The sequence below is a fragment of the Bombina bombina genome, chromosome 5 (genome assembly GCF_027579735.1).
Source record: "Bombina bombina isolate aBomBom1 chromosome 5, aBomBom1.pri, whole genome shotgun sequence".
Lineage (NCBI taxonomy): Eukaryota > Metazoa > Chordata > Amphibia > Anura > Bombinatoridae > Bombina > Bombina bombina.
Window position 1 is genome coordinate 342379436 of NC_069503.1, and position 13230 is coordinate 342392665.

General features: G+C 37.2%; 1 protein-coding gene across 1 annotated transcript in view; it reads left to right on the forward strand.

Annotated features, from left to right (window-relative positions):
- Positions 1–13230, forward strand: part of DNAH11 (dynein axonemal heavy chain 11) — an 851888-nt gene that overhangs the window by 369171 nt on the left and 469487 nt on the right. Inside the window, 2 exon segments of the mRNA XM_053715724.1 lie at positions 4707–4784; positions 6125–6257. Of these exon segments, the coding sequence (XP_053571699.1) occupies positions 4707–4784; positions 6125–6257 (211 nt within the window).

Genomic DNA, 13230 nt, shown 5'->3' on the forward strand with positions numbered 1-13230 from the left:
GAGTCATTATTATAACAAAGTTAAAGTAAAAATATATTGTGGTAACACACCGAAATTAATGCACAAATTTGCCTCATGTAAAACACAAATACATTACTTAAAAAAAGGACAAGAAATTCTGCCTAAAAAGAAATTTATCATAATTCGCCTCAGTTTGCCTTCCCACGTGCAATTTTTTGATAAATTTGTGCTCACCGGTGAACCTCTCCAAGGGGCGAGCTGCAGAGAAGTCGAAGAAAAAATATAAAGGAGAAATCTCCTAGCCCTAAGCAGCAGCTGTTTTTTTTAATGACATATAGGGGGATATTTATCAAAGCCTCAACTATGCTGCATTCGCTGGCACCAATACGCTCACCATCCCAACATCCCTATCTTCAAATAAATTTAAACTTACCTGTAGAATTAAAAGAAACTATTTTAAACTATTAATTAACCTACCCTAACTATTATACTACAATTACATTAAACTACCAATTAAATAAACTCAATTACATATTAAAAAAACCCTAACCAAACTTAAATTTTTAAATCTACTATTAAACCTTATTAAAAGTTAAAAAATTACAAAAACTAAAAAAAATGCTGTTACAAAAAATAAAAAACACTAAATTACGGAAAAAAACAAACCACATTATCAAAAATAAAAAAAATTACACCTAATCTGATAGCCCTATCAAAATAAAAAAATAATCTAGCCTACAATAAACTACCAATGGCCCTTAAAAGGGCCTTTTGTGGAGCATTGCCCCAAAGAAATCAGCTCTTTTACCTGTTAAAAAAAAAATACAAACACCCCCAACAGTAAAACCCACCACCCAACCAACCAACCCCCCCAAATATAAACCCTATCTAAAATAACCTAAGCTCCCCATTGCAGTGATAAGGGCATTTGTATGGGCATTGCCCTTAAAAGGGCATTTAGCTCTTTTACCTGCCCAAACCCTACTCTAAAAATAAAACCCACCCAGAAAACCCTTAAATAAACCTAACACTAACCCCCGACGATCCACTTACAGTTCTTGAAGTCCCACTTGAAGGATCCATCCAGCAAGCAAGAAGTCTTCATCCGGGCGGCCTCTTCCGTCTTCATCCAGCCAGCGAAGTCTTCATCCAGGCGGCCTCTTCTATCTTCATCCATCCGGCGCTGAGCGGGTCCATCCTGAAGACATCCGGCACGGAGCTCCTCTGCAATACGGTCGCCGCCGTAAACTGGATCTTCAATGCAAGTGACGTCATCCAAGATGGTGTCCCTTGCATTCCTATTGGCTGAAAGGTTCCAATCAGCCAATAGGATTAGAGCTGCTCTCATCCTATTGGCTGTTCCAAACAGCCAATAGGATTGAGCTCTCATCCTATTGGTTGGTTGGATGGTGGGTTTTACTGTTGGAGGGGTGTTTGTATTTTTTTTTAACAGGTAAAAGAGCTGATTTCTTTTGGGCAATGCCCCACAAAAGGCCCTTTTAAGGGTCATTGGTAGTTTATTGTAGGCTTGTGGGTTTTTTTTTTCCGTAATTTAGTGTTTTTTATATTTTGTAACTTAGTGTTTTTTTTGTTGTAATTTAGTAACTTTTAATAAGGGTTAAAAGTATATTTAAATAATTTGAGTAGGGTTAGGGTTTTTTAATATGTAATTTGGTTAATTTAATTGCTAGTTTAATTTAATTGTAGTATAATAGATAGGTTAATTAATAGTTTAAAATTAGTTTATTTTAATTCTACAGGTAATTTATTTGAAGATAGGGATGTTGTAACTTTAAGTTAGCGGGTTGTTAGGTTTAGGGGTTTATAGCTTAATTTAGTTTATGGCGATGTGGGGGGCTGGCGGTTTAGGAGTTAATAGGAGGTTTAGTTAGTGGAAGTTATGTGGGAGGCCAGAGGCTTAGGAGTTAATACGTTTATTTAGTGGCGGCGGGGTCCAGGAGCGGCGGGATAGGGGTTAATAACTTTATTAAAGTTGCGGCGGGGTCCGGGAGCGGCAGGATAGGGGTTAATAACTTTATATAGGTTGTGGCGGGGTCCAGGAGCGGTGGAATAGGGGTTAATAACTTTATGTAGGTGGTGGCGATGTCGGGGGCGGCAGATTAGGGGTGTTTAGACTCGGGGGTTTATGTTAGGGTGTTAGGTGTAAACGTAAATTGTTTTCAACCATAGAAATCAATGGAATATCTAGCAGCATCGAACATAAGCTTTCGGTGCTTTCAGACTCCCATTGATTTTTATGGCATCCGCAGCCTCCAGGGTGGCGGATTGAAAACCAGGTACGCTGGGTCGGAATAGCCGCGAGCGTACCTGTTAGAAATTTGATAACTGTGAAATAGAGCAGAATGTGTATTCGTAACATCTGTAATGACGTAAGCATCGATCTGCGTCGGATTGAGACCGGTGGATCGTATGTTACGTCACAAATTTCAACTTTTAGCAGTCTGTAGGCTTTGATAACTAGGTCGGATCAAGCTCCCAACAGTTACGCTGCGGAATTCCGGCGTATTTGCGGTTGACGGCTTGATAAATATCCCCCATAGAATTGTTGCAACACTACTGCCATGTAATGCTTACCTGAGCCTACCTAGGTAGGCTTTTTAACAAGATACCTAAATAACAAATAAATTGGATTGTTTTAAGTGCATGCTCTATCTTAAATGTCGGGGGCGGCAGATTAGGGGTGTTTAGACTCGGGGGTTTATGTTAGGGTGTTAGGTGTAAACGTAAATTGTTTTCAACCATAGAAATCAATGGGATATCTAGCAGCATCGAACATAAGCTTTCGGTGCTTTCAGACTCCCATTGATTTTTATGGCATCCGCAGCCTCCAGGGTGGCGGATTGAAAACCAGGTACGCTGGGTCGGAATAGCCGCGAGCGTACCTGTTAGAAATTTGATAACTGTGAAATAGAGCAGAATGTGTATTCGTAACATCTGTAATGACGTAAGCATCGATCTGCGTCAGATTGAGACCGGTGGATCGTATGTTACGTCACAAATTTCAACTTTTAGCAGTCTGTAGGCTTTGATAACTAGGTCGGATCAAGCTCCCAACAGTTACGCTGCGGAATTCCGGCGTATTTGCGGTTGACGGCTTGATAAATATCCCCCATAGAATTGTTGCAACACTACTGCCATGTAATGCTTACCTGAGCCTACCTAGGTAGGCTTTTTAACAAGATACCTAAATAACAAATAAATTGGATTGTTTTAAGTGCATGCTCTATCTTAAAGGTATAATAAAGTCAAAATTAAACACTTTTTAAATTTTCTCTTACTATCTAATTTGCTGTATTAGGTCTATGTGTTCAGCTAACTCCCAGTAACGCTTTGCTGCTCCTTCAAAAAAGAATACCAAGAGAATGAAGCACTTAATAATAGCAGTAAATTGAAAAGTTGTTTAAAATTGTTTGCTCTATATCTGCCATGAAACAAACTAAACTTGGGTTTCATGCCCCTTTAATCACAACCTTTTAAGCTAAAATGTAATTAATACCGATCAACTAATGATCATGAACGTCCCTTAGCTGCCCTACAAATAATGAAAATAACTTGCGTACTTGTCGTTTCTGAATAATATAATTTTCCAATGGTGCTTAAGCGGTGCTTCTCAGCATTGCAGAGGTTTGGCTTCAGATTAGCTGCAGCAATGCTCCCAGTCACCAGTTACTTTAGTGACACACAGTCACAAGAAGCACTGAAAGCATCTGTGCACTCATTGTTTTCCAGAAGTTAGCCAACAGCATTTTATTTAAGGTGAGTGAGTTTATACTTAAAGAGACGCTGTTCTGTCAAATTAGTTTCCCCATAATGTGTTCCCAATTAATTAGTATACCCGCTACAGAGTATTACATTATATATTACACTATAATATATATATCTGTATGTGTGTACATATGTATTTATGTGTTTATATGTGTATATATGTCTGTAAATACATATACACATATATACTGTGTATATATACAGTGTATGTATATGTGTATATATATATATATATATATATACACACATCTTTAGACATGTATATGTATGTATCTCAATGTTAAAAGCTCTTTGCCTTTTATTTTCTAATACCTGATACCTATATATGAGCCCTTATAACTTTTTTGTGCAATATTTTTTTAATAATTTTTATTAGATAGTGGTATAACTGTTCTTTTTAATGTATTTGTGATGGGTTTTGTGACACTTCTTTACTTTCATGAAACAGTTAACCAGAGCTCTGAGGACGCGCTATCCCAACAAGCGTGAACTTAAACTGCGGTCAGGCAATCGCATTTACTTCCAACTTGTAATGCAAGCGAAAAACCCAACATGTGCAAACACCCGCAATAAACCGCTTTTTGGTCGCGCATAACTGTTAGCGCTCCACTCATAATCTGGTTCTAAATTAGCTGAGTTTTTATAAGGAGCAATCTCTATGTACACAAAGGCCAATACTTATGTATAGAAATATTAATTATGGATGGTAGGGTCAGTGAACAAAACTAGCTATTTCAATTGCAAAAATAAACCCAGACAAACCATTTCCAGTACATTTAATACAGCTGGTATTATTTGTAGTGCATTTTAGGAACTTTTTTGTTCCCTTAAAGAATAGAACTGTGGCTTAGATGGATTATTGCAACACAGGTACCGCTCGTGTCCGCTATATTCTCTTTATATTATGAATTAGCCTTTCTATCACAGCGCATTCTACAGTGTTTGTCTATTTGCTTTAGGTTGTTCAGCTAGATGAGCTTCTTGCTGTCCGTCACTCTGTCTTTGTGGTTGGAAATGCAGGAACAGGAAAAAGTCAGGTTTGTGAAATCCAATATGTTCCCATTGTGCTTCAAAGTAACAAAAAGTATTTCTCAATGGGGTAATTGATTAAATATGTCTACAGTGCGAAGAAAAAATATCCAAACACTTTACCATATAAATAACTTATGTAGTTATTAATAGTTTACCTTACACTTAAAGGGACATTAAACACTTTGAGATGATAATATAAAATGATAAATAGTATATATATAAAAAAAAGTCTGTATTACACTTTCATTATTTATTTTTTCCCCTTTTTCTGTAATTCCATTCTGAAATTGTGAGCATTTTTTCAGGGACGTACAGAGCACTGTTATATGCCACACAGCCATTGGTGCACACTCTAGTGACCTATTTATAACTGTCCGTAATTGGCCAAAGCAGAGAAAGTATCCTAAGTAACAACATGGCAGCTCCCATTGTTTTATAGACACTAAAACTTTACACTTATGTTGTCAATATTTAAACAACTAATGCAACTTTAAAAAAATACATCTACATGTTATTCTTAGATTATTGTTTTCTTTGAATGCATCATTCTATCTAGCATTTGTTTAGTGTTTAATGTCCCTTTAATGTACTTTGTGTTTTTATTTTTTTAGTTTCCTTTCATTCAGTGCTCATTGATATTACCCACATTCAGCATAGCTGGTTTATTATTAATTTGCTAAAAATTGCTTTCATTAAGTTGTGTGCTAAAACCATAAATAATATCGTAAAACATAGTTGATCAGATTCACTACCTGCAGAATATGTTGGAGACACCTTTATTAAAAACAGTGATCCCACTGTTGGCTTTGAACACTCGCTGGGTTTTTATCAGGTAGAATATTTAGATATTTTGTCCGATAAGCGACTACAATCTTGTTTCATTCTTTTGGTGCCAGAACGTGAGTCGTTAAACAGTTTAGACTATCAAGGCTGTTCAAAATAGATGTTATTAAAGACTGCATAGATTTTCTGCTTAAGTGAATACTTACAATTCATATTTTAAGCCCTTTTTAATTTCAGATAAATTGACCTTGAAAAGCATAAAAGAACCTAACCTACAATTTCTGACTTCATTTGAGATCTGGCTTGGTGACAGTTATTTGTATAATTTCTTTTCTTGCGCACATACAATACCTCTGCGCGTATTCTCTTTCATCACAACTAATTACACTACATTCAGTATACCTAATTGCTTCCATTCTACTGAGAATGTCTTGGGTAATTACCATTGCTTTACATAAGGAATCTAATCGGAAATTAATATGCTCCAAGGAAAAATATAGAATTGTAGTGGGAAAATATGTACCGGAGTGTGATGAGCGAGCAGATATTCTTTGTTTTACAGGTATTGAGAACTCTGAATCGGACGTACAAAAATAGGAATCAGAAACCTGTGTGGAGTGACTTGAACCCCAAGGCAGTTACCACTGATGAATTGTTTGGTTTTATTCATCCATCTACAAGAGAGTGGAAAGATGGTACTCATATTATTGTGCTACAAAATGTATTCCTATTGATCACATCAGGATCATTACTCAAAAATACAGCACTTGAGATCAAATTATTAACCCCTTGAGTGCTAACAACGGCTCTGAGCCGTCTCAGAGTTTCCCACTCTGGTGCTAACGACGGCTCAGAGCCGTCACTAGCACTCTCCCACCTTGAGGGAGATCTATAGGCTCCCACCCGCTCCTACCCCGGCGATCGTCCTGCATAGTGACAGGCATTGCTGGGGCCCACACAACTTTATTTAAACTTAACGATGTTAAGTATAGGAGCAGGGGGCATACTGCCTAGAAGCCTGTATCTCAGGCATCTAAGCAGCTACAGACCCCCAAGACCCATCGTTGGAAAGTTAATCGCCTAACCTTTCCAGCAGTGTAAGTCTTGGGGATCTGAAAAAAACAAACAACCCTTAATAAAGCTTAGCAAAAGTGCATAGCACTCAGAGGGTTAAAGAAAAAAATCTGTCAATAGAAATGTACTACTAGCTCTACAAAGTTTGCTTGTCCCATACTTAGAATATAATGCACAAATTGTTAAAGGGACATAAAGCCCAACATTTTTCTTTCAATATTCAGATAGAGAATACAATTTAAAAAAAGTTTCCAATTTACTTCTATTATCAAATATGCTTCATTCTCATATTATTATTTGTTGAAGAGATACCTAGGTTGGTAGAGTGCACATGCCGGAAGCACTACGTGACAGGAAATAGTGCGCTTGCTAATGTGTAACATTGTTGCAAAACTGCTGCCATATAGTGCTGCAGACACGTGCACACTCCTGAGCTTACACTCCTGCTTTTCAACAAAAGTGAACAAGAAAACAAAGTAAAATTGCATATTCTATCTGAATCATGAAATAAATATTTTGGGTTGTATGTCCCTTTAATACTACGTGCATTGTGCATAGAACCCATATGGAATAGATGCGCATTCATCAAGTGATGATCTTCTTCTTTTTTGACACTTTGAATACCTATTATTACTTCTTAACATAAGCTCTAATTGGCCAGTGCAGAGGGATGATGAAAATGTGACGTAAGTGTATAACTGGCGGCTTGCACTAGTTTTCGAGCTAGAATATTGTATAGTGTTTGTGACTTTTAATAAAGCTGCACTGCTTAGGTAAATAAACACATGCAGAACTACCACTTTATACCGCTGTTGTGATCTGCTCTTAAAGGGATAGCAAACCCAAATTTGTAATTTACTCCTATTATCAATTTTTCTTTGTATCTTTGTTTGAAAAGCAGAAATGTAAGCGTAGGAGCTGGACCATTTTTGGTTCAGAACCTGGGTAGCGCTTGCTGAACGAAAAATGGGCTGGCTCCTAAGCTTACATTCCTGCTTTTCAAATAAAGATACCAACAGAACAAATAAAAAATGATAATAGGAATAAATTAGAAATTTGCTTAAAATTGCTTACTCTATCTGAAAGAATCATGAAAGAAAAAAATTGTCTTCTATCCCTTTAAGTGTTCAAAGTAATGTGGGCAAAACAAGTTTGACATTTTGGTTTTTACACTAGATTCTTACCTATGTATTTATTTTTAGTACCATGATTTAATAGCCGAAAGTTATATAAGAGGCTAAAAAATAATAATTGTAATATTTTAACATTGTGCAAAACATAAAGCTAGTTGAAAGCTTTTTACTATATCTCCTATTGCCAGATGTATTAATTCATTTGTTGTTGTACCTAACATCCTTTTACATATTTTTTGCATTCATAAAACCGATATTATTAATAACCAGCTGCACTAAATGATTACTGCAGCCAGTACTGTTACATCTATTAGATAAAACGTCATTTCAAGACGGACTGTTATTAAAGGGACAGGAAACCCCCAACATTTTCTTTCATGATTTAGATAGAACATACAATTCTAAAACACTTTCCTGTTTACTTCTATTATAACATTTGCTTCATTCTCTTCGTATCCTTTGCTGAAGGAACAGCATTGCGCTACTGGCAGCTAGCTGAAAAAATCTAGTTAGCCAATCACAAGAAACAAATGTGCAGGCACCAATCAGCAGCTAGCTCCCATTAGGGCAGGATATGTGTGTAGTATTTTTCAACAAGGGATATCAAGAGTACACATTTGAAAATAGAAGTGGACTTAAAAATGTCTTAAAATGACATGCTGTATCTGAATCATGGAAGGTTAATTTTGACTTTCCTGTCCCTCCAAAGCAAGCATGTTATTTTACTCTCCAGTTTTTGTCCACACTGTTAAGCAACTAAGGGCTAGATTACTAATGGAGCGCTATCGTTAGTACGAACGCGAGAATGCAGTGTTCTTAACGCAAAATTTCTTTGTGCAAACGTGCGGTAATATATGCTTCCCATATTTTCTATGGGTAGAGTTGAGCGGTAATGTGCGCTCGTATTACAAGTTGAAAATAAATGCGATTGTGCGAATGCAGTCACATTTACCGCTCAAATGAAAGGTTGCATAAAGAGTTTGTCCGGAGTAAACAGATGCACTAAACTACACTGTAAACCCCTAAACAACCACCCCCACATTGCAAACTACCTCTTTACACTATTAACCCCTACACCCACCACCCCCCACATCGCAAAGTAACTTTCTACACTATTAACCCCTAAACCACCCCACACCCCCACCGCAAAGTAAACTTCTACACTTTTATCCCCTAAACCGTCACCCACCCCACCGCAAAGTAGCCCACTAACATCTAAGGTAACCCTACATTTACAAAAATAAACTACCTTTAAAAAAATAAAAACTTACCTAGGAAATTAAAAATAATCTAACCTTATCTTTAAAAGAAATAAGATTACAAAAAATAAAAACCTAAAGTTACTGTAAAAAATAATAAAAAAACATTACTGTTATTAAGAAAAGCTAACATTACAAAAATAAAAAAACAACCATTACAAAAAATTTACTAAAAATAAAAAAAGTTATGCCTATTCTAACCCCTTCCCCCCAAAAAACACTCAAAAATAAAAAACAAAACAAAACCTATTCTAACTCTAAACTACATTGATTGCCCTAAAGTGAACCCGCTCCTTTTTCTTAAAAAAAACCCCTACCACTTACTAATATTAACCTCCCCCCCACAAAAAAAAAAACTATCTAAAATAAACCTACTTTAAAATTCAGTGTGCGGCTGGTGACCGGTTTAAAGAGGATCGTTATTGAAGAGCTGAAGATGGATAAAGACAATAACTGCTGAGATGAAGGACCACCGCTGGGATGAAGATGGAGCGCTGCCACCCGGATTCATCTATGGCGAGTACCATCTTGGGGTTTAGTATAAGTTGTTTTTTTGTTTTTGTTTTTTAGATTAGGGATTTTCTTTCCTAAAATATGGAAAATTCACGTCATCAATTACTAGTGGGAATATTACTCCTGGCCAGCAGGAGGAGGCAAAGAGCACCACAGCAGAGCTGTTAAGTGTCACTCCCCTACCCATAATCCTTAGTCATTCTCTTTGCCTCTGTCAATGGAGGAGGTGACGTTTGGGGTCTGAAGATATTGATTCCTTTTTTGGGTGCTTTTCCCTGCAAGCAAGGATTTGGGGTTTAGCTTTGTCCACATTAATCTCTTCAGTAGAGTAGTAGCGACTTTTAAGCAGTTAGGAAGTTGTGAGTTGGTCCTTGCTCTGTTTTCTAACATATTGCTGCCCTAGTATAGAAAGCCAGAGTAGGTTTACTCTGTTCTTTCTTTTTTCTACAGGTCTTTGTAAGGAGTATGTGTCCTTTCATGCCTTGTAGGCTGTCCTCCTGCCGGACGGCTAGACTGCAGGTAAGTGCCTTTTGTCTTCTAGGTATGAAGACTGCACTTCATGTAGACAGTTAGCTATACAGACATGACACTCATAATATAGTTAACTCTGCATTTTTTTGCGACGTGTAAATCCTTTATGCTCAAGATTTATTTAGGGCAGGTGCAGGCACTTGTATGTGAAGGGCTGTGTTTTACAGGGGCTGTGTGTGTATCACATAGGACACGCTGTGGTTATGGCCTTATTTAGTTTGGCTCTTATGATATAATGAGCCAATTTGTCAAGAGACTTATTTTTAACATTTTTCATACTCTCAATATGGCTGTTGCGCCATTCTTAGCAGCAGTTAGGCTGACAAGAGAGACTGTTTTTTCAGAGACTGCGGAACATGCGCTTTATGCTTGCTGCTCAGTTCCTGTTCAGTGTTGAGTTTTGCTGGTCACGTGACACGCCTTTTCAATGCGGAGAGGAACGGCGCCATTTCTCCTCTGTATTCAGTGGCGACTGAGTGTGGCAAGATTGTCTCTGTGTCAAATCTTGTCTTTGGGTCTCAGAGTATAACCGTTATTCTCCTGAAAATGCGGTAAGGCACCTCAGTATATCTGAGGTGTAGAGGTGTCTGTAGTAGTTAAGTATATAGCGTATATTGTGGTTATAATGTTTTTTTGAGTATGAGTTTGAATTTAAAGTGAAAGTACTTTTTCCACCAAAAAAAAATTCTTTCTGTGGGGAATTTTTGCTTAAAGGGACACTGAACCCAATTTTTTTTCTTTCAGCTTTCTAATTTACTCCTATTATAAAATTTTCTTCATTCTCTGGGTATTTTTATTTGAAATGCAAGAATGTAAGTTTAGATGCCGGCCCATCTTTGGTGAACAACCTGGGTTGTTCTTGCTGATTGGTGGATAAATTCTTCCCCCAATAAAAAAGTGCTGTCCAGATGTCTGAACCCCAAAAAAAGCTTAGATGCCTTCTTTTTCAAATAAAGATAGCAGAGAATGAAGAAAAATTGATAATAGTAGTAAATTAGAAAGTTGCTTAAAATTGCATGCTCTATCTGAATCACAAAAGACAAAATTTGGGTTCAGTGTCCCTTTAAGGCTTTGGTCATGGATACTGAAGATGTTCCTTTTAACAAATGTTTATTATGTCTAGAGGCCCAAATTGTTTTGTGACTCATGTTTAGCTAGAACACTAAAGTATAAGGATAAATTATTGCCCTCTGAGCCTGATGTTTCTCAAGATGATGCTGTTCAGGCAACGTCCCAAGCCTCAATGGCATCAGATACAGTGCCCTGCGGTTCCTCTCAGTCTCCTGGAGGAGTTTATTTACCTGCAGATATTGCTGCTCAGGTATCTTCTGTGGTATTTGCAGCATTATCTGCTTCTCCTATATTAAAGGGAAAACGCAAGAGGAAGATTAGAGATTCAGATAGTAAGGTTTCTGTTACATCTCCTGCTACTCAGGTTGCTATCCCTCATAAATCTGATGAGGAGGATACATTCGGACAGTATATTTCCTTCATCTGATGCTGAAGTAGTAACCCTCAGATTTAAGCTTGAACACCTTCATGTATTGTTAAAGGAGGTTTTGGCTACTTTGGACGACTCAGTTACTCCTGTCATTGTCAACCTTAAAGGGACACTGAACCCAAATTTTTTCTTCTGCGATTCATATAGACCATGCAATTTTAATCAACTTTCTATTTTACTCCTATTATCAATTTTTCTTTGTTCTTTTGCTATCTTTATTTGAAAAAGAAGGCATCTAAGGTTTTTTTTTGGTTCAGTACTCTGGACAGCACGTTTTTATTGGTGGATGAATTTATCCACCAATCAGCAAGAACAACCCAGGTTGTTCACCAAAAATGGGCCAGCATCTAAACTTACATTCTTGCATTTCAAAAAAGATACCAAGAGAATGAAGAAAATTTGATAATAGGAGTACATTATAAAGTTGCTTAAAATTTCATGCTCTATCTGAATGACGAAATAAAAAATTTGGGTTCAGTGTCCCTTTAAGAAATCTAGTAAACTTAATAAATACTATGATGTTTCTTCCACTGTGGAAGTGCTTCCTGTTCCAGACCGTGCAACGGAGATTATTTTATAGGAATGGGAGAATCCAGGGGTACCTTTTTCTCCGTCTCCCATCTTTAAAAAGATGTTTCCTGTTGCTGACTCAAACATTAAAGATTCATGGCGCATGGTGCCTAAAGTAGAAGGGGATATTTATACTCTAGCTAAGAGAACTACTATCCCGATTGAGGCTTGCTGCTCTTTTAAGGATCCAATGGACAAAAAGGTTGGAGGCTTATTTGAAGATTTATGTTCATCAAGGTCTTCAATGGCAACCTGCAGTTTATATTGCCACTGTGTCAAGTGCGGCATCTTATTGGTGCGATGCCTTGTCCGATTCGATTTTGGTAAAGACTCCTTTGGAGGATATCCAAGACAGAATTAAGACTCTCAAGCTAGCCAATTCCTTTATTTCTGATGCTACCATGCAAGTTATTAGACTAGGAGCCAAGATATCTGGCTTCACTGTGCTAGCCCGCAGGGGGTTGTGGATAAAATCTTTATCAGCTGATGTTACCTCTAAGTCCAAGCTTCTGGCGCTTCCTTACAAGGGTAAGACCTTGTTTGGACCTGGTCTGGCAGAAATAATTTCTGATGTTATGGGTGGAAAAGGGTATTTTCTTCCACAAGACAAGAAGAATAGACCTAAAGGACGTTAAAGTAATTTTCATTCCTTTTCATAACTTCAAAGGAAAGTCTTCCTCCTCCTCTTCCAAGCAGGAGGAGTCTAAGTCTTCTTAGATGCCTTCTTTTTCAAATAAAGATAGCAATAGAATGAAGAAAAATTGATAATAGGAGTAAATTAAAAAGTTTCTTAAAATTGCATGCTCTATCTGAATCACGAAAGAAAAAAATTGGGTTCAGTGTCCCTTTAAGGCTTTGGTCATGGATACTGAAGATATTCCTTTTAACAAATGTTTATTATGTCTAGACACCCAAATTGTTTTGCCCATGCAATTTTGTGACTCATGTTTAGCTAGAACACTAAAGTATAATGATAAATTATTGCCCTCTGAGCCTAATGTTTCTCAAGATGATGCTGTTCAGGCAATGCCAAAGCTTTCTCCTCAAACGTCCCAAGCCTCAATGGCATCACATACAGTGCCCTGTG